Genomic DNA, 27,710 nt, shown 5'->3' with positions numbered 1-27,710 from the left:
CATGAAAATGAGTCAAAACAAATTATGCCGCTTCCAGTCCGGTGTCCGGGGTCTGGGGTCTCGTCTGCGGCTGATTGACAGCGTTCCTTGGATGCCCACTGACGCCGCCAAATGTAGCCGCACCGATTATGATGTGAGCGCTGCCAAAAAGATTTCCATCAGCAGCAACAATTTTGAGGCATTAATCATGTGAGACAAGTACGAGGGTGGGTCCGAAAGAGTTCTCCCCAAATCTGTGCTGGGGTAATGCACCAGGAATGTTCCCGATAAGAATCGTTGAAGTCCAAGGAGACGGTTATAGGAGTAAAGTAAATCAGGAATTGAGGATGTACTTCCATGACTAGCTATAACTTCTGAACACTTTAACAGATGTTCTGTATATATCCATGGTTTATTTGATGAACATTACTTTGAAATAATTTAGAATAATTTATGAATGCCAGTAATGCGAATGCAAGTGATGGAATGGTGTATAAATCGATGACAAGTCTGTTTAGCTCTGGCAATAGCAACCATCGAGGGTGTTCTTCTGTATCCAGTCCAGGAACTTGCTGACTCTGGCATAGACGCCAGGAGCATTCTTCTGGGCACAACCATAGCCGAAGGAAACGACTCCGGCCAGCTTGTAGCGACCTTCGTTGACGATCAGTGGGCCACCGCTATCGCCTTGGCAGGCATCCTTGCCGCCCGACTGGACCAGGCCGGCACAAAGCATTACCTCGGCAATCTTGTCCTTATAGCGTGTGGTACGGCACTGCTGATTGCTGATCACGGGCACACTCACCTCCTGCAGGTAGTTGGAGGTGACGCCACCCTCCTTGATCAGACCCCAGCCGGCGACAACAGCCTAAGAGGAAAGATCGATAGAGAAGTTAACCCAAAATATGGTCCTGTATTAGATCTCCGACTCACAGTCTTTCCATCAAAGTTGTGATTGGCCTCTGGCAGGCAGACGGGGCGCATGTTTCCTGTGAGTGGCACTGGAGACTCCAGCTTCAACAAGGCAACATCATTCACAATGCGGTTAGGATCGTAGTTGGGATGGATCGTGGTCTGGACAACCTTGCGCACAATGCCGGGGTCCCGGGAGGATCTATCGATCTGGAGCAGGCGAATGGTGATCTGGTCCCGGTTTCCATGGACGCAGTGAGCCGCCGTCAGGACATACCGATCGTTGATTAGGGAGCCACCGCAGAAGAGACGCGGGTAGTGGCGACCCTTGACCAGCTGTGCGGTCCACGGATACTTGTTGGAACGCACCTGCTGACCGCCCACAATGCGATTGACATTGGGAGTGCCGCAGACTGGAAAGTCGAAGATAATTATATCCCTTGCCCTCTCCTTGTTCCGAATGTGGGAAACTTACAGCAATTCTGCTTAGCAGTGCACTGGTTTCGCTGCTTTCCCGGGCGCACAGCCTTCACACCGGCTGGATCCTCCACACCCACATCCAACACATCGGCAAATTGTTGGGACAGCGTCTGCTGTGGGCCCTGGTATTGGTATTGGGCCAAAGCCAGGCTGCAGCCCAGCAGCAGGAGCGGCAGGGCCAGGTAACAACGCATCTTGTCTGGAGTAAACTTCTGAAGAAAGTGACGGCGTTGTTTGCCTACCGTGGGCTACTTATACCATCTTCAAGATCGGAGAAGATCGAGATCTCGTTCGAGCTCGCAGATTTAATAAAACTAAAAATATGAATGTTTCATTGGGCTTGTATAAGCAGCGCGCTTCTTTCTTTCTTTCTCCGCTTTCTTTGTTTGACGGCGCCAATGCCCGATCTGACAACGCGGCGACTTATTTGCATAACACTTTATAGCGAGGCAGGCACACACGCTCAAGCCCTCCCTCTCCTCCCCTCAGTTTCTCAGCTCTTAAGTTGATTTTGTATTTTGTTTGTATTTTTGGCTCTGTACAAATCATCATTTTCATCGAGAATAATTTGCCGAAATGGAAAATAAACTTTTTATGGTCACTTCCCTAAAAGGTTGAGTAAAAATACTTTACCCGAAATTGGGTCATCAAAACCGAGAATCATTCTAATAGATGGGGAATAAAGTGATCTTTCTTTTATTATAATAAAATAAAATAGATGTTGGGTTAATTATTGGAAGGAAAGTTCAAATTCTCTTGGGAAAATGTAAGACCAATGTATCGTAAATTGACTCGAACGCTAGAGAGAGATATAGAGAGATATACATCTACTTAATAAAAATACTAAATGAATTCACTTACTCAAGAGTAACCAATCTTCGGTTACGTGCCCGTATTTTTCGTTTAGTGGTTTGCATATTCATGAAAGTGGAGCAAACGCCACCACTACCACCAAGATGCCTGCCACCCGTTGTTTTTTTAATGGACTTTTAATGCGCATCTGGAGAGGCTTAGGCACAGCCATCGTCATCGACTTTGAGGCTCTGGTGGCTCCAGCGCCTCTGACCCAGCAGATCGGGCAAAAATACACTCTGCCGATGAGTGGGCCATCGACTCGACATCGAGTGTTCCTTTCTACTGGCATTGGCAAGCAATGGAATTGCGATGTGGCGCACATTGCAGCATAAATATCCTTTAATTGCTGGTTATCCGGTATCATCATTAAGCGGAGGCAAACGCTCGCTTTCACGCTACTGCCGTTCCCCTGTCGCAGGATGGAATGGAAATAATTTATAAGACTTTTTGGTCAGGGCAAACCTTCTTTTCGGCATAATTTACAAAACGCAACCGAAACCGATCCAGAGACAAGTTATTCCTCCAGCTCCAGCACCTTATGCCCGTTCCTGCTGCCTGTTGTTCGATCATATTTCTTGTATATGGAATGTCGTCTTCGAGGCCTCCCTCCCTTGTGGATACCGAAATTGATTTGCCCCAGGCCCCAGTGTCGTTCATCCAAACGCCCGAAAAATATAAATTAATAAAAGAACCAAAGAGGCGCGCTGATAAATTGCGTGCAGCTTGAAATTATGCAACATGTGGCACTTTCATGCTCCTCATGCAACAAATTGGTTATTTTTTAATGCAAAAAATTAAGGCAACGACAGAAACTGGAAAAAGAAGAAAGCATGTTGGGTATTTTTCAAGGTACTACTATTTTTTAGGTACTCAAAATTCCACACTTAAGTCTTTTGGCAGTTTGTTCAGTTGACCTGACCCACTACGGTAATCATAAATCTGTCCAGAACCCATTAAAAGTGATTCATGTGTAGACTGCAATTTATCCACTTTTCTAATATCTCACGACTTTGTTCCCCTTCATTCATTAAGGCTCTGATTCGTTTCTTTCCACACATAAATAACTTTTACTCTTATGCAAAACTTGGGCACACGTAAATGCTTTTAGAAATTCGTTTCTTTTTGCCAGCATTTGCATAATTTATTTATTTATAGCGTGGAGAGCCGATCAAATGCCTAAAATGTGAAACAAACTCATTTGTTGGTGGCATAAATTAATCACGAGCAGCATCACAAGTACGAGTATGCAAAGTAGTTCGCTTTGTCAAATGATGAACCAGATATAATTGTTGCAATTGTAATACCAAGCAGAGGCACAAACCAAAGATGGTAGAACAAAGATTTCAATATGGCCATTATGCTTACAACGAGAATTTTTTCAGAATTTCCAACAGGCGTGTCTGAGTGACAAACACGCAGTAGTTCTGGCATATAGAATATGGAGGAATATGCAGATCATTAAACCAGACAAACAAAAGACTGGAAGCAGCACCTTTACTCTGGGGTATGCCAAACTATAACACAATTTAGAAAGGTTGAATGGCATGCCATTCACTCGGCACCAGCCCCAACCTCAGCCCAGTGGCAGTTGCCCGTCAGAGTCAGTCAGTCAGTCACTCATAAATTTGCATAAGAACGGAATACTGTTGCATTATCTAAGCTGAAGTTGCAGTTGCAGTTGCTGTTGCACTTATCTCAGCGGTAGGAGAAATCATGGCAAAAGCAACGATTTTAATTATTGTGTGTGACGGAGACGGAGACGGTTACGACTGCGACTACGACTCCAGCTGAGAAGGAAGAGAGGCCAGTTTTCTTCTAGGAGTCATGCAGACATCTGTCTCTGACTCCAACTCCAACTGTGACTCTGACTCTGACTCTGTCTTAGAGTCTGTTTGTGTCTCTGGCCTGATGTGCTGCATTTGATAACTGCCAGCAATGAAGTCTTAGACCCTTAGATAATGAAAAGGAAGCCAGTCTTGAGTATTGCCGGTAGACTGTAATTCAAATTAGTAGCAGTTCAGACCGCTGGGCCGACGAGCTCGACCAGAAATCTTGGGACTGTAAGATACCTTTTAGAATAAGAATAACATATAAATATGAAAAGGAAACAGCTAGCAAAGCTTACAAAGGGGAATTTCTTTATTCGTATGTTTCAAGATGTGTATCGAAATACGAGTATACTATCGAATTTTGTCACTGATTTGTTACCTAAATGTCCACAACAACAACATACCCTTGCACTAGTCGATTACCTGGGTTGAAAAACAAGAGAAGATTCTGTCAGAGATGCAGAGTTCGAGAGTTGTGTGTTTGTCTGCGGCTACTGCAGAATCGGACTGGCAGTGGCAGTGGCAACAGGCAGCCGGGAACATCTTCTTCCTCAATGACATTAATTCATTTCGTATGCAAAGCAATCAGTGAACTCTTCTCCGCCGCATTCGTTCTTGCTTTGTCTTGGCAATTAGAAAAGAGTTGGAAAATTGTATGCGGCTCCAGCTTGGACTTCGGTCTCCTTCTACGCTCCTTCTCCGTCTTCGGGGACTCAGACTTTTCCGAATGGTACTGCTGCGCACTGATTTGCATTGCACGATTCTCAACTTAATTTAACATAAAGTAAACAAGCGCAGTTAACAAGCCAAATACAAGCCATGAGCGTGCGGGTGCCGGCTCTCGCTCTCCAGCATCATCTCCATCTCCAGCTCCAACTCCAACTGCAACTCCAACTCCATCTCCTGCCCAAGCTGCCTCTCCATTTCCTAATCCCTCAACGTGGCCAAGGGCCCGAGCAGAACCCATGCATGCCTCAATCGCCATCCTGAGGCCCCCTCTGCTGCTGTCGTGTGACGTGTTGTGAAAATTCTAAAATATTTCTTCCGCGACCGGCCCAGCTTTCTCACAAGTCAACGCCAGCGCGAGACACTTTAACACTGCACAGTGGTTCTCATTCTATGGAAAAAGTAAATAGGGAATTTTAAATATCAAAACAATTGAAATTAATTGAATAAAGAGTCAATTGCCGGGGCCTGCGAAGCGAGTGCCCTGAGGGCTTTCACCTAGTGTTAACTGTTTTACATATGAAGTCTCTTTTAAGGCATTGTGTTTGAGTACTTCCGAGAGGCAACTATCAACTGAGGGATATATTTCATGGACACCTAACCACTGTGCACCAATCTAGGCTTCAAGCTGTGTCCATCGTGAGGAGTTTATTAAAAGCCACGACAACAACGACGACGTCCGTCCAGTCAGCACAGCGCTCTCGCCAAATCCTTTGTAAGGTAATTGCTCATTTGAGTTATAAACACGCACACAGACGGTGTCCCTAAGTCTGCCCTGTCCCTATCCCAGTCGCTATCCAATCCCTATCCCTGTCTCCATGGCCGCATGACCACAGCCAGAGATGGCAATCGAGGCTGCCCAGAAAGGGCCCTGGACGCTGGCAACGTCCCCGCTTTGCATGTCTAACAATTGTTCTTCTAATTGCGTTTATGGCCAGGCGAGAGAACACGCCGGAGTCCGGGCAGTTCCAGCTCCAGCTCCAGGCCACCAATGCCTTGTAAACGCAATCGGACAAGATAATCTCGGCATCGCAGCGTGCGCAATGATTTGCAGGGGCCCCAAAAAGGGCATGCCCCATCTCCGTTTCCGTACAGGGGGTTTCTATGTGGCGTGGCATGAGGCATGCATTTGGGCGCAACAAATTGCCGCAACGCATCTGCCAGACCCTGGATTGAGTTGAGTTCCTCAAATTGGCACTGGCACTGAAGGAAATGCGTTACATATTGCATTTATGGGCTGCTTATTAAGTGGTGCAACAAATTGACAGCTCCATTGGCCAGCGACTAGGACGCCGACGAGCCGACGATCCGACGAGGATTGCCCCCAGAACCGTTTCAATAGTCATTGCGAAGCAATTACCGCCCAAACTATTCGCAGAAGGATACATCCACTCAGTATACAGCACTTCATTAAAAGTAAATAAGGTGTTCATGAGATATAGCGATAAGTCCCATAGACATGCTGCCAGTTCGTCGAGATCAATTGATTTGCCCAAGAGTAGAGGGTGGATGGAGGAAAGTCATTCCTAGTGTGGGTTCGTTAGATAACGAATCATTCTCCTACGATTTCTTATACCTTTTATTTTCATTATATTCAATTGTGTGTATAGGTGGAAGGAAGATGGCTTGATTTCCGGTAGAGAACTAACTTCTATAAACATCTCGACTACCATGGAGTTGTCAAATAGTACAGGTGATTGTAGGATTACAAGAGTTAGAACAAAAACCTTGAAAATCAAATGAGTTGAAAGATAATTCAGAATAATATTTTGGAACTTTTACACTCGATGCATCGTTTTGGAAAACTATTTGTAGAAGGCCACAAAAGTCACTACTCAGATAACGAGTTGGCACTAATGCCGACTTTTCCAATCAAATATAATTAATAATATTATTTAAAATGAATATCATTTAGTTAGAAAAAACAATCTTTATCGTTTTAGGTGCATTTCCCTTGACTTGATGTACAGATATGCCTCAATAGATGTACCGCAGCGTCTGCATTCTGGATTCTGAATTCTGGACTCACGTTAAAGCCCTCGACAGTTCTTAAGGCCTGGGTAAAGGCAGCAAATAGTTCGTGCAATTGCCAGTTATGGCTGAAAGCGCAAAAAAAGGCGCGCGTCAACTACTCGTACTAAAGAAAAAGGGAGGAGAATCGCCTCCAGATGTGGACCTGCAGGTTACAATAACACTCGGGACGGGGAACAGCAGAGGCAGCAAAGGGGAACAAAGGCAACACATGGACCGAGTGTGTGGCTAAGTTGAATCGGTGGAAAATTGAAGCCCGGGCTCGTTCTCTAATGATAACTGCTGGAACTTTAAAGGCGCGAGATTGCGGAAATTTCCAGGCTGCCAGCTAACGTATACGTACGAGTACACACCGATACGGTTGCAGAACCGATGACGGCAACAACGAATGCGACGACAACGACGACAAGTGTCAAGCGAAGCTTAGATAAATTTCAAAAAGGGCAACAACATCCACAAGCCGCAAAAACACACGACGACGGGTTGGACTTAGAGAGGAATAGGAGTGAAGTGCAGTGGAGTCCAGGGAGTCCAGGGAGGAGGCGACGATTGCTTGAAGCTGAAGTGGCATGAAGAGAAGCTGGAGACGAAGGCCTCACCTTGCCATGCCGCACAAGTAGCCAGCAGGCAGAGGTAGATGCTTCGTCCCATCTTCTATTCGCCATGCCGGGCGACTCCAAGTCGTCTGAGTGGCATGCCATGACTGCCTCTGCTTCCTGCTTGTTGCTCGTATTTGAACTTCCAGACACGCTTTTGGCCCTTAACATTTTTGACCGTCATTTTGCCGATATAAATTCTTCAGCATCTCTGCTGTTGCCGCTGCTGCTGCTGCTTCTGATTCTTCCTTCTTTCTTTCTGAGAGCCAGAGAGCGAAATCGCTTTGGGTTGCACTTTCTTCGTCGTGCCAGCAAAAGTGTAGATCAGCGCGAAATCTAATTTATGCAATGTACAAGAACATACAACATGTAGCACGATGATGAAAATGCGGCAGCCAGCCAGTAATATTTTTTATTAAAAAGAAAAAACCCAGCAGCAGCGGCAGCGGCTGCGGCAAGACAATCGAGCAACGACAACAACGACGCATGTTTTATGACTCTCATTGTCATTTATGCAAATTAGGAAACGGCAATGGCTCAGGAGGAGCTCAGAAGACCAATGGAGCCCCAGAACCTGAGCCAAAGTCAGAGTCAGAGCCAGAGCCAGGTTCAGGTTCAGGTCCAGGGCCAGACTGATGTCGATGCTGATGCCGATGCCGATGTCGATGCCAAAGCCAAAGATCCATGGCCACTTCTAAGCAACGGCGCAAATTTCCCACCAAACGGTGGAGGAGCTAAAGTTGGAGCTGCCTCGTGGCCTGAACTTTTTGTGTCATGGCCTGGTACGCTGCTCCGCTGCCTCCATCCTGATGTTGCCCCTTCGGCCCAACCGATGATTATGAGCAACATGTTTTATGATATCTGGCGGTGATTTATTATCATTTGATTTAAAAAGCAGTGGACAGGACACACATCAATACGAGTACATGTGGCTGGTCATAGTCGGAGACATGGCGTTATTTATAGTTTTCGGTCCGGCAACGGGAACGGGAACGGGGACTAGCCTCGTTGCAGGGCACGGGCACGGGCACGGGCACGGGCACGAATACGGGCACCTGGCATATGGTAGGGTTCGGTGTTGGTGTTGTTGTTTGTGGATGTGAACCTTAGCCGTGGTATTTCATGCTTATTATCGAAATGTGCGCTTTTATGAGCAGTGCCCAGCATGCTAAAGGTGGAGATGGAGAGAGCCTTTCGGCGATTTTAATTAGTGGAGAGCGGCACCGACAGCCCACAGTCCCTCCAATTCGCTTGATCTCGTTCGGACATGAGAACACCGGCCCAGAACTGTACAAAACCTAATTAATTTCATGTGGCGACTGTAGAACGTTTAGAATCTCTTAGTTAGAGTTAAACTATGGACACGTTTAATTAGCTCTTGAAAACAGTGCAGACCCCCTATCAGCACCCTCTCCTTCAGCACTTTATGGCCTCGGAGGGGTTCAGGTTAACGTCTCCTCAAGCTCGGAGATTGATGACTTGAAGTGGTCTAAGAGTACTTTTGCCTAATTACTTATTCGAATTCTTAAATTAAGGAAGAATTAATAGTACTATCAAGAAAACACTGAAAAAAATTCATTTTAGTAGTGATAACAAAGAGAAAATTTGTAAATTTCTTCTGCATACTTTCAGGATTATATGGAATAACAAATCGTTTACAAATGATTACAAAATTTACATTGAAGACCATGAAATGGGTATAATTTCGTAATGAATACACGAATTGCGAAACAATGCAATGGTTTTGTGACTTTTCCTATGTCAGTGGGACAAACAGAAGGCCGAAATTTCTCGCTTCTAGAATTTATAATCCTTTAAACCGGTTTTCCGATTGATTTGTTCTTAGACATCTCTGTTATGTGTTTGAGAACTATACATCCTCTGGGAAATCCGCAGAGTGTCTGGTCATTCAAATAGACAGTTGGCCCTTGAGAGTCAGCTGCAATCTGCAGCCAATCAAGACCAGATCAATGGGACGATTCAACGTTTTATGGTGTTCGTGTACAGAGTGTTTTATGGTAGGGTTTTCGGGCCCGTTCCTTGAGCGGCTTTTAATGGCGCACTCGAATGGTAATTCGCGGACCTAGCATAAAAACTAATACCTGCAAAGACGGTTCATTAGGGCCAGGTCCAGCCCCTGTTAGTCTTATTAGCCAGGATAGCATTTTTTGTGGTGTGTCTGGTTATGCGCCCATTATAAGCGGCTCATGGCAGCTCGAGACTCGCCCAGTCCCACTCCCGGTCCCAGGCCAATTAGCCTCGGACCATTGTCTGCCCTTCGTTGGGGTCTGTACTTGATTCGATTCTCAGTGCAAATGCGCCTCAGTAATCATGTCAGTTCCGTTTGCATAAATTACCGCTAGCCACACGTACGAGTACGAGTAGGAGAATTTCACAATCGGCGACGTCATCAATGGAATCACCTACGTGCCGGGGCTATCCATCTTTCAGAGTCCCCATCATTCCACTCCGGTTGATGTGCTCATCTCTGGGTCGTTGAAACATTCGACTAAAAATAGATTCCAGCACTGGTGTTTGCTTAATAATTTATTGCTTATTATTACCTTCACATACAATCTTTAACGATGCACTTGCCACCAGAGGGTTGGGCGAGAAGTCCAGGAGTAGGCCTCTCCTCAAGCGTTGACTCTTCACAGATGTGTAAAACCGCCACCGCAACATTGAATAGTGCTATTACATGGGTAAACAACTTACTAAGAAGATGTTTTTTCTGTTTCTATTAATTCCAGCATTTTTTTTCATTTGCATGCAATTACATGGGCATTCACGAGCTAGACAACGATCCAGCAGCAACAACAGAGCATACTCTTATAAGGTACTCGGTGCATATGACATCATCTACCCCTCTCATGGCATGATGCGCATTGCAAAGCCTTGCAGAGGCCAACTATTTTCTTGATAACTTGCCAACGTATCTTGCCATATCCATCCACGAACGAAGCTTAACAGCCGCCGCCCACACTCGCAATTGGCGTTGCCCGTAGACCGCAGCCCAAGTCTTTTCAATTGCAAATTTAATTCAATCAATGACTGCAATTTGGCACACTCGGAGAAGGCAAAGGTACTTCCAGTCACTGTCTTTCCCTTCCTCCGGTCTGCGTCTGGGGCTGGCCGATCCAAGTGCACATTTAACTGTTAAATGTTGCAGCGGCGTTTGCATTTAACACGCGCAAATTGCTGCTCTGCTGCAACAACTGCCAGCAATGGGAAAGGTAGAGAGGCAAAGGTAGTGGGAGAGTCAAAGCCAAAGTCAAAGTCAAGACACAACAACCATTAGAAATTCTAATTTCCACAACTTGAGGGGCCAGCCATTGTTGGCTGGTAACTGAAATCAGCCATGCCAGGAGTCACCATCACCCACAATCGCAGGGCGGCTTTCGAGATGCCGAGGAAGATGCAGATGAAGGTGGCAAATATGTAAGTCACGTTGCCCATTCCGAGTGGTTTTGGGTCGGGCTTTGTTTGGTGTTGCCATTGACAACAACCTAGACTGTGGCCGTTGCCTCATCATCTGCAGCGGCAGCAACAGCAACTGCAGAAGCAGCAGCAGAAGCAACATTGCTGTTGTATGTTGCAGATGCCGCCGTAAACAATTGCGATAAAAAAGCGTGCGAATTTCTCACGAACATTTTATGTATAGACGTTGCCGTATACCCAGCCTTTGGCTCTAACCCAGCCACCTATATACGAGTAATGCCATGGCCATAGTCAGAGTTGGCGACTGGCCTCCGATTCGCCTGGCGCATGTTCTGGAGATGGCGGCGGTATTTGTGCTTTGATTGCCCAAATTCAACATGGCCAAAACAACAGCAACATCACCAACATCAGCAACATCCACATACACATCGAACAACAGCAACATCAACATCCACATCCAAAACAACATCTACCACATCCAGAGCTTAACTCCAACAAGTTTCGCCTTAAGTGGGCTGTGGGTCAAGCCATGGCCGGCATTTTTCTATGGCACTAATGATTTTGGTATGGCACAATTGATTGATTGCTTGATTGAGTGCATTGAACCTTGACGGTCAAAGGGGCCTGGGCTTTGGGGGTCTGTGGCCAAGAGCCAAAGGTCAATTGGTTTGTCAGCGGCTCCATGAGGATGTTGATGATGTTCTTGCTGCTGCTGCTGCTGCTGCTGCTGCCGCTGTGACATCTTTTACATCTACGGCGTTCATAACAAACAGCATTGCATGGAATAGAACTCACGTCTAGAAAATTGTCCAACTGTTGGGTTTATTATTTCGATTGAAGATGGCAGAATCCTAGGCACGTAGCAGCACTTTGGGTTTGGTCTGTGTCTGCACCATGGACTGCGGCAAGAACTTGCTGCTTCTTCCTAGTGTTGTGTCTGCGGAGCACCACTTCTAATGATGCAAGCGAGGTCGTTCAGCCAGCTAGCCAGCCAGCCATCCAGCCATGCCTCCCATCTGCAAGTTTTTGTTGTTGGTGCTGGGAGTCAGTTGCAGCCTTAGTTGCTTCCACAGCCTCAGCTGGTGGCTTAGTTGCAGTGTCTGTTGCAGCCTCCGTTGCTGCCTCAGCTTTGCTCTTCTCCTGGCTGCAAGCAATTCTTCTCTGGTTTTTCTTTGCTTTTTTTCCTTTTGGCCCCATGCCATGCCTGGTCCATGCTTATTTTCTATTACTGCTTTTTCCACTTAAGGCCATTGCACTTTTTACGTGCATGCCACGGAGGGCCATTGCCGTTGTTGCTGCTGCTGCTGCTGCTGGTGCAGTTGTTGCTGCGCTAGCTGGCTGTACGTGCAAAGGTTGTGAAAATGCTGCTGCTGCCGCTGCTGCAACTGAAACAGCGGCTGTGTGTGTGGAAAAGTTGGCAACAAATTTTGCGTCATGCTTGGAAAAAATGAAATGGAGCGAAAAAATGTTCGAGCTGGACAAAGTCAAAGCCTCCACTCCACTTGGACCATGGGGTCTTCTCATACTCCGGCTGTAGCTCTTGTCTCGCTTAGGCTACTGCTAGTCGTACCAGGGAAATATGGGACTTTTTAGGTTCGTTGACTTTGAACATTGTATTGGCATTGTTCTTCTCACTTTATTATTTGCTGTTGCAACAATTCGCGTGCAGTAGCCACAACAGCAGCCAGAGCTGCAGCCCAACTGGAGGAAGGCTCGCTGTGGAAAACAAAGCGCATATAATTCATAGCATCCAGGCGGAGCGGAGCGGACCAAGCTGACCCTTTCATTAGACGCAGACGGGCTAACTTTATGCATCCTGCGCGTTGATTTCCATTTAAACGACAGCGTTAGAGAAACAGAAGCAGCAGCCACAAGAGCCAAACTGGCTTCCTTGATGGCTATCCACCGGCAGTCTGTGAGTATTCAAGTCGCAGCAAAAAGCGAAAGAACCCATTAAAATAGCTGCAACTGTAGCAAATGCAACTTCTCGACAGGGACAGGGACATGGACAACGACGACGTGGTAGGTTCTTGTCACAGTCGCATGTGTCCAGACCCCTGGCCTGGCGTGGCCTGGCCTGGACTTTGATTTGCTGTGGCGACCCAGGCGGACACGACCAGCGACAACTTTGACCACCGAGGTTCTGGCTCTGGCAGAGACATAAGACACCGGATCATGGACTTTGCCACCGAATAGAGTGATGTCTGCAATCCAAGAAACCTTTAGTTTTGTTTGCTAGTTAAAGTTTTGTCTAAGTAAATGGGAAACTTTTTAGCCTTTCCCTTTCCCATAGCCTTTCTTATAGCTAAATCAGAAAAAAGAATACAAATAATTTACAAATATTATTAGAGAATCTTCTCGAAATATTTAGAAAAATCTCGATAAACAACAAACAAGTTTAACCCAAAATCCAGAAGCCTTTCCCAAGCGATTCGCTGAAGAACCAGAATTAGGACGCAGTCAAGGGCCTGGGCCACGTAATGTGGTCACTTCTGTTCGTGCTTGGGCGCGAGAAAGAAAGCACTGCTGCAGAGATCTCCCACTTATACGGCGTCTGCGTGCAGCAATTAGTGGAAAATTGCATGGGAAAATTCTATCTGGAAATATGCAAAAATGCGCGGGCGTGCCTCAATGCCTTCGAAGTCGAAAGACTTAGGACAGAAACTTACTTTGGCCAACGCATTTGGCCAGTGGAATATTTCAATACCCAATCACTATGATTACCATTTATGTGGCCATGCCAAAACGGATTGTTTTGCCAACGTTTAAAATACCCAATCGTTTTATAGATATAAGAGTAAGAAAGACGAAACGGTTCATAAATTTTTTTCCTAATACTAGATATTCTGAAACTTAACTCCACGGTGTTACTCGTATTTAAAAAATTTAAATTAACTAAGATTATTGGTACGAGTAAATCAAATTAATTTTATATAATGCCGAATCCGAAGTCATCTAGATAGCTTCATTCCAATATATTTTCGGCAGGCAAAAAAAAACATTTTTACAACTCGTAGGGGCTACCTTATGATACTAAGGCTTCCATTTGCACGAAACCAAAGAAAAAACTCATACACCCCCCTATCAAACCAGAATTACTGACTATCATAGAATGGTGGGGAACTAGTTTACTTCCTTGTTTTCGACGGCTTGGTCGAAAAAACCAACAGCAAAATCGAAACCTTAACCTTAAACTTAAGCTTGCAATCAGATGCCCAGGCCTCGCACTCTGCTGTCTCCGTTTCCCCCAGTGAACTTGCTCGTTGCATTTGTAAATTTGTTGAAAATCAGAAGATCAGAGTGGGACACGGAGGAGTTGCATGCATGCAGCGCATTTGACGTAATAGCCTCAAACAACAGCAACAGTAACAGCAACAATCGGAGGAAAAGTTCATTACTCCACTTAAGAGTACCCTGGCCACAGCCACAGCTGCACAAAGTTGAACATTCTGCTTTTTGGTGCCCCAGCCCGAGTCGACACGAATGCGGAGAGGTCGCTGAGCCGTCATCATCATACACTTTGGCTTGAGTCTTTATTTTCCACGGGTTTTCTTTTGGTTTCTTGAGTCTTATTTGGGGAGTTCGTTTTTGGGATGGATGTTAGCTGCCTGGCTGACTGGCCGGCTGGCTGAAGTGGGCGGTAAAGGAAGTTGTCGGTTTTCGTAAATACCAAACATTTACCAATATGCTAAACGGGTTTTTTCGGTTGCCCAGTCGCCAGGTTGTCCGTGGCCACGGTCGCAATCTTCTATTTCTATAGTTGGCCTAAAGGTTAAGGGGAAATCATTTCAAAGGAAGATGTACATCAAGCTGATAGTGGCAAACGGCAACCTGTATAGTGCACATAAATTGCAGTGCCAGAGGCCCCCGTAATTGGTCTCCGGGTCTTTTTTTCGGCCAATTGTTATGAACATGTCAAAGTTAACGACTTTGCCTAGCCGTCAGCCATTCGGACTGTCAGCTGGTCAAAGTGTTAAGTGGCTAAGAAAGACGAGGTGTTGCTCCGATCAATGACTCTCTCTCCCACTCTGTAAAGTGCCTGCCATCTGGCGCTGGCCAGCCCCAACTTGTGGTTAAGGGGCCTTTGCAAATAACAATCTATCTTTTTAATGGCATTAAATTGCAACTTCAAAAGCATGTGGGCACGATGAAGCTTAATTCGGAATGGGTTTTCAGAGAAGACTGTGATATGGGTTGTTCTACCTAAACATGTAAGCATCTCCTAGTCGTAGATGCTTACATGTTGAATGCTTTCGATGTTCTGACTTGGCCCAGAAAGTTGATTGAATTGTTGGTTTTACTTATAGTATTAAGTATTATAGTATTAAATTCGACAGATTACAAACCACTAGATTTTACCAGGGAGTTTGGACATTAAAAAGAAAAGAACTAATTTTTAAAATATGATATTGTGAACCTTTATACATTGCCATAAGTCTCTGCGTTTATATATTTATGTACGAGTATATTCAAAGTATATTTTATTTATTTATGGACCGTTATAGACTGTTCAATAGTTGGATAGACATTTGATAAGATCATCGCCATCGATACATGACGTACAATCAAATAAAAACATGTTTAATAACACAATGAAGAGATACCAACTCAGAACAAATTCAAACCAAAATTGAATATATCCTTATTGTGGAATAGGAATACCCATTTTCGATTGATCACAAATATTCAAACCATACATCTCTATAAACGTGCGGTAATTTAATTAATTCAAATGCTGCTCATAATCGTAATCGGGCATCGAGGCTAATATTTGGTGCCTGGAGCAGCGCTGGAAATACATAATTCATTGCTTGATTTGCGTTTATTGTTTTGATTTGTGATTAGAAGCCATAAATACTTATGCCACCGTGATGCCGTCATCATTATGCACATCATTCCCTCTGCCTGCTGCAACGTGACTTGTCCAGTGCTGGGTTCTTCGTTTCGCTCAGCTTTTTCTATCAAAATAATTCAATTGAATAAAATATTTAAAGCCCGCTTGGCTTGTGCTAGTCGTCTGCCATTCCATTCATTATCATGTGCGGGGCGGGTCTCGGTCTGTGCCTCACTGCTGTGTCATTCGCCATGTCATATGCCGATTGTGAGGCTTGCAAACTAACCATCTGAACAGGCTTCCCAGACGAGACCATGGGTGCACTATGAGCTCATCATGAACACGCACCCGGCGCACCAAACGACCTTGATGGTGGAAGAAGCCAGGGTTGTTGGGGGCGGTACATCACTGACACGCGCCCCCAGAACAGTCCAGGCCAGCCTAGTGGCAATTAACAGATAATTACGGCTAAGTGATCTTCCCCGGGGGCCTGAAGCTTCGTTAGAGTTGATGTTGATGATGATGATGGAAGTTGGTGGAGAAGGAGATTGCCGTCGCCGAATGTGGTAATGTTACCGAGTATTTTATTGATAAGCTTTTTTTCTCGATATACTGCGAAATAAAGTTGTACCTAAGACCCGCAAACAGTCTTGCTCGGTAGTTCTGGAAACTGATATGAAATACATACATATATTGCATATAGCGTTAAAGTGCATGGTGAAAATAGGGGGAAATCCCTTTATTTATTAAACTGATATGAAATACATATATTGCATATAGCGTTAAAGTGCATGGAGAAAATAGGGGGAAATCCCTTTATTTATTACAAAAAACCAATCATCTAATTTTGGTCTGCGATGATCGCATTCATGCCGTGATTTCGCCACGCAAATTCATCTTCATCAGCTACAAAAACAAATTTTATTATATTATGTGAATTGCTTTCAATTGCAGTTTACCTCAATCTTATTATGGTGCGGTAAATCAGTGCCCAGGACATAGGCTAGCTTGGTATACGCTGCCTCAGAAGTCATGTCTGATCCAGATAAAACGCCCAAATCGCTAAGCACTGCTCCAGCATCGTAGATTGCGGCTACGGAGCCGGACAGGCACTGAGTGCAGTTGACGATGATAACTCCGCGATTGACGGCACTCCGTAGAAGAGAAGTTATCTCGGTCCAGTTTGAGGGTATATTACCAGAGCCATAGGACTCCAGGACAACTCCCATAATGGGCTCCGCCAGAGCCGATCGAATCAAATCCAGTGACATATCCGGAGTTATTCTCAAGGAGGCCACATTCATCTGAAATTCGCCTGTCACAGCGAGTGGCCTAGCTCCGGGCCCTGGGCGTACCAGGAAATTATTTATAATTATGTCACCTTCAAACGTGCCCAGCATTGGAGCGTTGGGAGAATCAAAAGCATCCAGAGAGTTGCAATTGACCTTGACCGTTCGATTGCCACGAAGCAGCTTGTTGGCGAAGACCACGCACACTTCCGGTATTTTATAGCAGCCGGATATGATCAGGGACGAGACGAAGTTGTTCCTGCCATCGGTGCGTGTTTCGTAGATGGGTATCATTGACCCGGTAACGACCACCGGCTTATCCAAATTTTCTAGGAAAAACGACAGGGCAGAGGAGGTGTACGCCAGCGTATCGGTGCCATGGAGTACAACAAACCCATCGAACAAATCGTACGTCCTCTAGAGTTAGCGATTTCTATGAGATGCATATATTTCATTTAAATTTATTTGTAATACATACACCAATATCTTGGGCTATGCGTTTCCAATCTTTCCCGGCCATATTACTGGAGTCCAGCAATGGATCGTACTCTATGAATTGGTAGATAACCCGTACTGACTGACCTTTTACCAGGGGCAGCGCCAGGAAGCCGTCTGGGACCTGTAGGCTGGGGTCATGCAGACTGACATCCTTCCGGATGAACCTTTCAAAAGCTTTCGGTTCTGGCACTAATACTAAAAGATTCAAAAACACAACACTGAACTGGAGCTATCCGTATGCACTTGGAGGCCTCTTACCACCATTGTCGTTGGGAGTCATCCCAATGGTGCCACCAGTATAGATGACAAGAACTCTTTTAAAATTTAGACACTTCGACATTTTTACCTACTGGTTTATCAGGTATACCGATCAGAAAGCGTTGCAAACAAGCACTGAACCTATTTTTTTAACCTAATAGCCAACTTAGCTACCCATAAGATAAAACGAGGGGGAACGTTGTGAGTTGCTGCGGACACCGCAACTCTACAGTTATACCCGATACTAAGTCAGTATGGCTCTCCTCCGGCAGATGGCGCTAATATTAAGCGACACGACAAAGAGTTTGTGCGAGAGAGACAGAAAATCAGTTTGAGCGTGACGTCGGGCGCTGCGTAGCCAGTGCAAATTGGTTTGTTCCTTTTGGCTATAAAAATGACCTGATCTGATCCAAATTCAGCAAGGTCATTCTCTATGATTCTGCGTTTTTAGTTTTCTCGAATCTGCAATATTGTGGATGCAACAGATTTTCGTCCTTTGTGGGGGCGGATGGGGGTGGGACGAAATTCTGAGATATACGTTTTATAGTGACATCTTAAAGGAGTGTGTGTACCAAATTTGGTTACTCTAGCCTTAATAGTCTCTGAGATTTGTGGTTGCCTCAGATTTTCGTCCTTTGCGGGGGCGGAAGGGGATGTGGCGAAATTTGGACATGAAACGGTCAAGGTCCGATATCACAGGAGTGTGGATACCAAATTTGGTTGCTCTGGCTTTTATAGGTTCTGAGATCCTTGAACTCATATTTTGCAATTGGCAAAACCGACCATGAAACCTGTGGTTTAGAGTGAGACAGAGCGAGAAAGAGTGAAATTGTTTTCGTGATTCTGGCTGTAATAATTATACGATCTGGTTCAGATTTTGCACTCTAGAAGATATAGTCATCTTCTACGATTCTTTAGTTTTCTCGTATCGTCGAAATTGTGGATGCCACAGATTTTCGCCCTTTGTGGGGGCGGAAGTGGGCGGGGCAAAGTTTTGAAATATTTTTGGAACAGTGACATATCACAGAAGTCTGGATCCAAAACATCGTTGCTCTAGCTCTTATAGTCTTTGAGCATTAGGCGCTGAAGGGGACGGACAGACGGACAGACGGACGGACGGACAGACAGACATGGCTCAATCGACTCGGCTATTGATGCTGATCAAGAATATATATACTTTATGGGGTCGGAAACGATTCCTTCTGGACGTTACACACATCCACTTTTACCACAAATCTAATATACCCCAATACTCATTTTGAGTATCGGGTATAAAAATTCTGTACTTCCCCGTAACTTATTTTATGCAGTTTCGTACCTAATCTAATCAAAATCTAGCAGCATGTGCTAGCAAATAACACAAAATAACAAAAATTTATAGAAATTTCGTAGAGACATGGACTGTTGGTCCATGACCAACGTTGAAAACATTGTCCAGCAAAATATTGGGTTTACTTCTTTCTGTTTTTGTTTTTTTCAATTATCTAATCATCTAATAATATCATCGTCTAAAAACGATAAATACATATGTACATTAAGTACCGCGGCGCCTCTCTTGCCCATCTGCTTGGTGCACTCAATAGTTTGCATTTGCTCTTGCATGCTTTCGGTAATAAATTGTGCGCTCTCCTGTGGTGGTTACGAATGCTTATTATATTTCTGGAAACTGATGAGAGATGGGATTCATGTATCGAATAGGGGGAAATACTTGGTTCCGAGAATCTATAATCTAATTTTGGTTATCAAATTCTCAAATTAGCACTGAACTTTATCTTTCGACCTCGTTCTTAATGATAGCCACTCTAAAATAAGGAAATGCAACAACAAATACTAATTTTGTACTTTCCCGTAAATTGGATCGAGCGTTCGAGCGTTTGATTCGAGTTCATAAGAGGTTGTGTGTGTGTTGAAACAGTGGTGAAGGTTTATTAATTAGCAATTGGAAATTGGCGACGCCTGCTCATAGGTCGACTACGACGAATTTGGTTTGTAAAAAGGCTGTTTCCTCTTTGTGAAATAAGATAAGATTTTTTACATGGCATATTGATTTGTAGGTATTAACGAGCTACCGATTACACTTTTAAGTTGCATTTATTGAATGATTCATTAACAGTTAAATTGAAAGTTCTAGTCCCATATTGACTTGACAAATAGTCGCTAAAATTGGCGAGACTACAAGGTTGGGTGATTTGTTAGTTAAACATATGTAAGAAGGCATTCATGGAACTGAAAAAAAATTTTTTGCAATATTTATGCAAAGCAATGCTCATTGATGAGCGTTTTAAAAAGGCATTTAATTTTTATAAAGCTATGTTGATGACATTTTTAATTAGACACACGCCAAACACTTTCATTGGCTGGCGTTCGAGCTGACCCCCTCCCATTGGGCAGAAGGCCTGCAAGTTGCCTGTGGCTATAGATTATGGTTATTTATGTATATGGCTATAGTTGCGGCATTTCATCCAAGTCCCGACTTCATCATATAAACACTAATGGGCATCAAAGTCACGTAACATGTTGAAAATATACATGTACATATATGGCCAGATTGAAAATGATCGATTGGCCATTTCATTGTTATCCCACAATTTAACATAGAATATTTATTATTCCATATTTAAGTGATTCTAGAAATTTAGAAAAATTATTTTGAAATTACAAAGAACACATAAAAATATGGGATATATATTAAGGTAACCAAGGTGCTATGCTAATTTGCTTTGGTCTTACATATATATATATGTACATATGTATATCTAATCTATATATTTATGTATAATTCGGCGACTGTATAGAAGGAGATTGCCGTCGCCGAATGTGGTAATGATACCGAGTATTTTATTGATAAGCTTTTTTTCTCGATATACTGCGAAATAAAGTTGTACCTAAGACCCGCAAACAGTCTTGCCCGGTAGTTTCGCAATCAAAATGGTAGCCTCAAGCGTAGCCTAAGAACCCAAACGAATCAATACTGAGATCCACTTGGAAAAACACATGTCGAAACGGCCCCTGGCATTAAGATGTTTGGATGTGATTTTCACATATGTACATATCTCGTAGCGGTTGTCGATATTTGAGAGCCCTCGGTGGCGTAAGACAAGCAGGTGGACAGGAGAAGTGGGACAACTTCTACCTAAGGGCAAAAAGCAAAGTAGCGTGGTAAAGGGCCCTAGAACCGTTCTACCAGCATTCTTTGGTTGGAGAGAACAAAAAAATATAGATAAACACGATAATCAAGAGTCAAATTCATTTCTTAGTTGATAGACATTTATTTTTCTTGCTGCACATGTCCACCGATTGAGTAATATTATTGTGCAGTTTTTGTTTATTAATGCGCGTAAGGTTTTAATAAGTGATTAAATACAAAACTGAAATTGAGCGTCGCTCCGCGTCTTGTTCCGCAACTGGACTAAAATTCTCGCCGATCTGCTTCGTGCTCTCAATAATTTGCACTCGCTATTTCTTGCTTTGCGCTCTCCTCTTGTGGTTGGGAGCTCGCTGGGAGCGAATAGGCGAGTAAATGGTTTATGACTAATCTATTTCTGGAAACTGATATGAAATACATATATTGCATATAGCGTTAAAGTGCATGGAGAAAATAGGGAAATCCCTTTATTTATTACAAAAACCAATCATCTAATTTTGGTTTGCGATGATCGCATTCAAGCCGTGATTTCGCCACGCAAATTCATCTTCATCAGCTACAAAAACAAATTTTATTATATTATGTGAATTGCTTTCAATTGCAGTTTACCTCAATCTTATTATGGTGCGGTAAATCAGTGCCCAGGACATAGGCTAGCTTGGTATACGCTGCCTCAGAAGTCATGTCCGATCCAGATAAAACGCCCAAATCGCTAAGCACTGCTCCAGCATCGTAGATTGCGGCTACGGAGCCGGACAGGCACTGAGTGCAGTTGACGATGATAACTCCGCGATTGACGGCACTCCGTAGAAGAGAAGTTATCTCGGTCCAGTTTGAGGGTATATTACCAGAGCCATAGGACTCCAGGACAACTCCCATAATGGGCTCCGCCAGAGCCGATCGAATCAAATCCAGTGACATATCCGGAGTTATTCTCAAGGAGGCCACATTCATCTGAAATTCGCCTGTCACAGCGAGTGGCCTAGCTCCGGGCCCTGGGCGTACCAGGAAATTATTTATAATTATGTCACCTTCAAACGTGCCCAGCAGTGGAGCGTTGGGAGAATCAAAAGCATCCAGAGAGTTGCAATTGACCTTGACCGTTCGATTGCCACGAAGCAGCTTGTTGGCGAAGACCACGCACACTTCCGGTATTTTATAGCAGCCGGATATGATCAGGGACGAGACGAAGTTGTTCCTGCCATCGGTGCGTGTTTCGTAGATGGGTATCATTGACCCGGTAACGACCACCGGCTTATCCAAATTTTCTAGGAAAAACGACAGGGCAGAGGAGGTGTACGCCAGCGTATCGGTGCCATGGAGTACAACAAACCCATCGAACAAATCGTACGTCCTCTAGAGTTAGCGATTTCTATGAGATGCATATATTTCATTTAAATTTATTTGTAATACATACACCAATATCTTGGGCTATGCGTTTCCAATCTTTCCCGGCCATATTACTGGAGTCCAGCAATGGATCGTACTCTATGAATTGGTAGATAACCCGTACTGACTGACCTTTTACCAGGGGCAGCGCCAGGAAGCCGTCTGGGACCTGTAGGCTGGGGTCATGCAGACTGACATCCTTCCGGATGAACCTTTCAAAAGCTTTCGGTTCTGGCACTAATACTAAAAGATTCAAAAACACAACACTGAACTGGAGCTATCCGTATGCACTTGGAGGCCTCTTACCACCATTGTCGTTGGGAGTCATCCCAATGGTGCCACCAGTATAGATGACAAGAACTCTTTTAAAATTTAGACACTTCGACATTTTTACCTACTGGTTTATCAGGTATACCGATCAGAAAGCGTTGCAAACAAGCACTGAACCTATTTTTTTAACCTAATAGCCAACTTAGCTACCCATAAGATAAAACGAGGGGGAACGTTGTGAGTTGCTGCGGACACCGCAACTCTACAGTTATACCCGATACTAAGTCAGTATGGCTCTCCTCCGGCAGATGGCGCTAATATTAAGCGACACGACAAAGAGTTTGTGCGAGAGAGACAGAAAATCAGTTTGAGCGTGACGTCGGGCGCTGCGTAGCCAGTGCAAATTGGTTTGTTCCTTTTGGCTATAAAAATGACCTGATCTGATCCAAATTCAGCAAGGTCATTCTCTATGATTCTGCGTTTTTAGTTTTCTCGAATCTGCAATATTGTGGATGCAACAGATTTTCGTCCTTTGTGGGGGCGGATGGGGGTGGGACGAAATTCTGAGATATACGTTTTATAGTGACATCTTAAAGGAGTGTGTGTACCAAATTTGGTTACTCTAGCCTTAATAGTCTCTGAGATTTGTGGTTGCCTCAGATTTTCGTCCTTTGCGGGGGCGGAAGGGGATGTGGCGAAATTTGGACATGAAACGGTCAAGGTCCGATATCACAGGAGTGTGGATACCAAATTTGGTTGCTCTGGCTTTTATAGGTTCTGAGATCCTTGAACTCATATTTTGCAATTGGCAAAACCGACCATGAAACCTGTGGTTTAGAGTGAGACAGAGCGAGAAAGAGTGAAATTGTTTTCGTGATTCTGGCTGTAATAATTATACGATCTGGTTCAGATTTTGCACTCTAGAAGATATAGTCATCTTCTACGATTCTTTAGTTTTCTCGTATCGTCGAAATTGTGGATGCCACAGATTTTCGCCCTTTGTGGGGGCGGAAGTGGGCGGGGCAAAGTTTTGAAATATTTTTGGAACAGTGACATATCACAGAAGTCTGGATCCAAAACATCGTTGCTCTAGCTCTTATAGTCTTTGAGCATTAGGCGCTGAAGGGGACGGACAGACGGACAGACGGACGGACGGACAGACAGACATGGCTCAATCGACTCGGCTATTGATGCTGATCAAGAATATATATACTTTATGGGGTCGGAAACGATTCCTTCTGGACGTTACACACATCCACTTTTACCACAAATCTAATATACCCCAATACTCATTTTGAGTATCGGGTATAAAAATTCTGTACTTCCCCGTAACTTATTTTATGCAGTTTCGTACCTAATCTAATCAAAATCTAGCAGCATGTGCTAGCAAATAACACAAAATAACAAAAATTTATAGAAATTTCGTAGAGACATGGACTGTTGGTCCATGACCAACGTTGAAAACATTGTCCAGCAAAATATTGGGTTTACTTCTTTCTGTTTTTGTTTTTTTCAATTATCTAATCATCTAATAATATCATCGTCTAAAAACGATAAATACATATGTACATTAAGTACCGCGGCGCCTCTCTTGCCCATCTGCTTGGTGCACTCAATAGTTTGCATTTGCTCTTGCATGCTTTCGGTAATAAATTGTGCGCTCTCCTGTGGTGGTTACGAATGCTTATTATATTTCTGGAAACTGATGAGAGATGGGATTCATGTATCGAATAGGGGGAAATACTTGGTTCCGAGAATCTATAATCTAATTTTGGTTATCAAATTCTCAAATTAGCACTGAACTTTATCTTTCGACCTCGTTCTTAATGATAGCCACTCTAAAATAAGGAAATGCAACAACAAATACTAATTTTGTACTTTCCCGTAAATTGGATCGAGCGTTCGAGCGTTTGATTCGAGTTCATAAGAGGTTGTGTGTGTGTTGAAACAGTGGTGAAGGTTTATTAATTAGCAATTGGAAATTGGCGACGCCTGCTCATAGGTCGACTACGACGAATTTGGTTTGTAAAAAGGCTGTTTCCTCTTTGTGAAATAAGATAAGATTTTTTACATGGCATATTGATTTGTAGGTATTAACGAGCTACCGATTACACTTTTAAGTTGCATTTATTGAATGATTCATTAACAGTTAAATTGAAAGTTCTAGTCCCATATTGACTTGACAAATAGTCGCTAAAATTGGCGAGACTACAAGGTTGGGTGATTTGTTAGTTAAACATATGTAAGAAGGCATTCATGGAACTGAAAAAAAATTTTTTGCAATATTTATGCAAAGCAATGCTCATTGATGAGCGTTTTAAAAAGGCATTTAATTTTTATAAAGCTATGTTGATGACATTTTTAATTAGACACACGCCAAACACTTTCATTGGCTGGCGTTCGAGCTGACCCCCTCCCATTGGGCAGAAGGCCTGCAAGTTGCCTGTGGCTATAGATTATGGTTATTTATGTATATGGCTATAGTTGCGGCATTTCATCCAAGTCCCGACTTCATCATATAAACACTAATGGGCATCAAAGTCACGTAACATGTTGAAAATATACATGTACATATATGGCCAGATTGAAAATGATCGATTGGCCATTTCATTGTTATCCCACAATTTAACATAGAATATTTATTATTCCATATTTAAGTGATTCTAGAAATTTAGAAAAATTATTTTGAAATTACAAAGAACACATAAAAATATGGGATATATATTAAGGTAACCAAGGTGCTATGCTAATTTGCTTTGGTCTTACATATATATATATGTACATATGTATATCTAATCTATATATTTATATATAATTCGGCGACTGTATAGAAGGAGATTGCCGTCGCCGAATGTGGTAATGATACCGAGTATTTTATTGATAAGCTTTTTTTCTCGATATACTGCGAAATAAAGTTGTACCTAAGACCCGCAAACAGTCTTTTCCCGGTAGTTTCGCAATCAAAATGGTAGCCTCAAGCGCAGCCTAAGAACCCAAACGAATCAATACTGAGATCCACTTGGAAAGACACATGTCGAAACGGCCCCTGGCATTAAGATGTTTGGATGTGATTTTCACCTATGTACATATCTCGTAGCGGTTGTCGATATTTGAGAGCCCTCGGTGGCGTAAGACAAGCAGGTGGACAGGAGAAGTGGGACAACTTCTACCTAAGGGAAAAAAGCAAAGTAGCTTGGTACAGGGCCCTAGAACCGTTCTACCAGCATTCTTTGGTTAGAGAGAAAATATAGATAAACACGATAATCAAGAGTCAAATTCATTTCTTAGTTGATAGACATTTATTTTTCTTGCTGCACATTTCCACCGATTGAGTAATATTATTGTGCAGTTTTTGTTTATTAATGCGCGTAAGGTTTTAATAAGTGATTAAATACAAAACTGAAATTGAGCGTCGCTCCGCGTCTTGTTCCGCAACTGGACTAAAATTCTCGCCGATCTGCTTCGTGCTCTCAATAATTTGCACTCGCTATTTCTTGCTTTGCGCTCTCCTCTTGTGGTTGGGAGCTCGCTGGGAGCGAATATGCGAGTAAATGGTTTCTGACTAATCTATTTCTGGAAACTGATATGAAATACATATATTGCATATAGCGTTAAAGTGCATGGAGAAAATAGGGAAATCCCTTTATTTATTACAAAAACCAATCATCTAATTTTGGTTTGCGATGATCGCATTCAAGCCGTGATTTCGCCACGCAAATTCATCTTCATCAGCTACAAATACAAATTTTATTATATTATGTGAATTGCTTTCAATTGCAGTTTACCTCAATCTTATTATGGTGCGGTAAATCAGTGCCCAGGACATAGGCTAGCTTGGTATACGCTGCCTCAGAAGTCATGTCCGATCCAGATAAAACGCCCAAATCGCTAAGCACTGCTCCAGCATCGTAGATTGCGGCTACGGAGCCGGACAGGCACTGAGTGCAGTTGACGATGATAACTCCGCGATTGACGGCACTCCGTAGAAGAGAAGTTATCTCGGTCCAGTTTGAGGGTATATTACCAGAGCCATAGGACTCCAGGACAACTCCCATAATGGGCTCCGCCAGAGCCGATCGCATCAAATCCAGTGACATATCCGGAGTTATTCTCAAGGAGGCCACATTCATCTGAAATTCGCCTGTCACAGCGAGTGGCCTAGCTCCGGGCCCTGGGCGTACCAGGAAATTATTTATAATTATGTCACCTTCAAACGTGCCCAGCAGTGGAGCGTTGGGAGAATCAAAAGCATCCAGAGAGTTGCAATTGACCTTGACCGTTCGATTGCCACGAAGCAGCTTGTTGGCGAAGACCACGCACACTTCCGGTATTTTATAGCAGCCGGATATGATCAGGGACGAGACGAAGTTGTTCCTGCCATCGGTGCGTGTTTCGTAGATCGGTAACGACCACCGGCTTATCCAAATTTTCTAGGAAAAACGACAGGGCAGAGGCGGTGTACGCCAGCGTATCGGTGCCATGGAGTACAACAAACCCATCGAACAAATCGTACGTCCTCTAGAGTTAGCGATTTCTATGAGATGCATATATTTCATTTAAATTTATTTGTAATACATACACCAATATCTTGGGCTATGCGTTTCCAATCTTTCCCGGCCATATTACTGGAGTCCAGCAATGGATCGTACTCTATGAATTGGTAGATAACCCGTACTGACTGACCTTTTACCAGGGGCAGCGCCAGGAAGCCGTCTGGGACCTGTAGGCTGGGGTCATGCAGACTGACATCCTTCCGGATGATTCCTTTCAAAAGCTTTCGGTTCTGGCACTAATACTAAAAGATTCAAAAACACAACACTGAACTGGAGCTATCCGTATGCACTTGGAGGCCTCTTACCACCATTGTCGTTGGGAGTCATCCCAATGGTGCCACCAGTATAGATGACAAGGACTCTTTTAAAATTTAGACACTTCGACATTGTGGAAATAATGTTTTTTATCCCCAATCGGCCGACTAATTATTCGAATTAAATAAAATTCGGCGCAGAAATAAAATTGCGATATGTTTTTTAATGCGTGACATCCAAATTGCAAGTGTGGCTTGTCTGCCCTTTATATTGGCGCTCCGATCGCTGAGCGCAGCTTCGCTCGGCCGACGTCGGTAGGCAGACGCAAAGCGGAGATAGCGAAGAGCGAGCTGGCAGGGAGCGTTTAGTAGGG

The 27,710-nt window shown here is 43.8% G+C and overlaps 3 protein-coding genes and 1 long non-coding RNA gene across 5 annotated transcripts in view; all 4 read right to left on the bottom strand.

Annotated features, from left to right (window-relative positions):
• Window positions 1-468: 468 nt before the first annotated feature.
• LOC6595348 (trypsin-1) lies at window positions 469-1,668 on the bottom strand. The gene is made up of 3 exons (XM_002020785.2): window positions 1,367-1,668; window positions 913-1,304; window positions 469-847 (listed from the first exon to the last, which is right to left on the bottom strand). The coding sequence occupies exons 1-3, from the start codon at window positions 1,563-1,565 to the stop codon at window positions 494-496; spliced, it is 945 nt and encodes a 314-aa protein (XP_002020821.1). The 5' UTR covers window positions 1,566-1,668; the 3' UTR covers window positions 469-493.
• An 877-nt stretch (window positions 1,669-2,545) lies between these two features.
• LOC113565790 overlaps window positions 2,546-27,710 on the bottom strand; it is an 80,570-nt gene continuing 55,405 nt past the window's right edge. Inside the window, exon 3 of the long non-coding RNA XR_003408793.1 lies at window positions 2,546-2,635. This is a non-coding gene — a long non-coding RNA (uncharacterized LOC113565790). The remainder of the gene's footprint in view (window positions 2,636-27,710) is intronic.
• Window positions 16,511-17,786, bottom strand: LOC6595350 (L-asparaginase). Its single transcript, XM_026988945.1, has 4 exons — window positions 17,726-17,786; window positions 17,448-17,662; window positions 16,640-17,386; window positions 16,511-16,586 (listed from the first exon to the last, which is right to left on the bottom strand). Exons 1-4 carry the CDS (start codon window positions 17,745-17,747, stop codon window positions 16,548-16,550), a joined length of 1,023 nt encoding a protein of 340 aa, XP_026844746.1. The 5' UTR covers window positions 17,748-17,786; the 3' UTR covers window positions 16,511-16,547.
• LOC6595351 (L-asparaginase) lies at window positions 21,040-27,455 on the bottom strand. 2 transcript variants are annotated; one of them, XM_026988944.1, is made up of 5 exons: window positions 27,388-27,455; window positions 27,109-27,324; window positions 26,940-27,047; window positions 21,480-22,118; window positions 21,040-21,426 (listed from the first exon to the last, which is right to left on the bottom strand). In XM_026988944.1, the coding sequence occupies exons 2-5, from the start codon at window positions 27,148-27,150 to the stop codon at window positions 21,388-21,390; spliced, it is 828 nt and encodes a 275-aa protein (XP_026844745.1). In that variant the 5' UTR covers window positions 27,151-27,324; window positions 27,388-27,455; the 3' UTR covers window positions 21,040-21,387. The 2 variants fall into 2 exon arrangements, with proteins under 2 accessions (XP_026844745.1, XP_026844744.1); XM_026988943.1 differs by lacking the exons at window positions 26,940-27,047; window positions 27,109-27,324; window positions 27,388-27,455 and adding exons at window positions 22,288-22,502; window positions 22,566-22,626 and having other exon boundaries at window positions 21,279-21,426; window positions 21,480-22,226.

This window comes from Drosophila persimilis, unplaced genomic scaffold, assembly GCF_003286085.1.
Source record: "Drosophila persimilis strain 14011-0111.01,24,50 unplaced genomic scaffold, DperRS2 tig00000191-arrow-pilon, whole genome shotgun sequence".
Classification (NCBI taxonomy): Eukaryota; Metazoa; Arthropoda; class Insecta; order Diptera; family Drosophilidae; genus Drosophila; species Drosophila persimilis.
The sequence above is the reverse complement of the archived record's forward strand: the minus strand, read 5'-3'. Positions and strand labels throughout refer to the sequence as shown.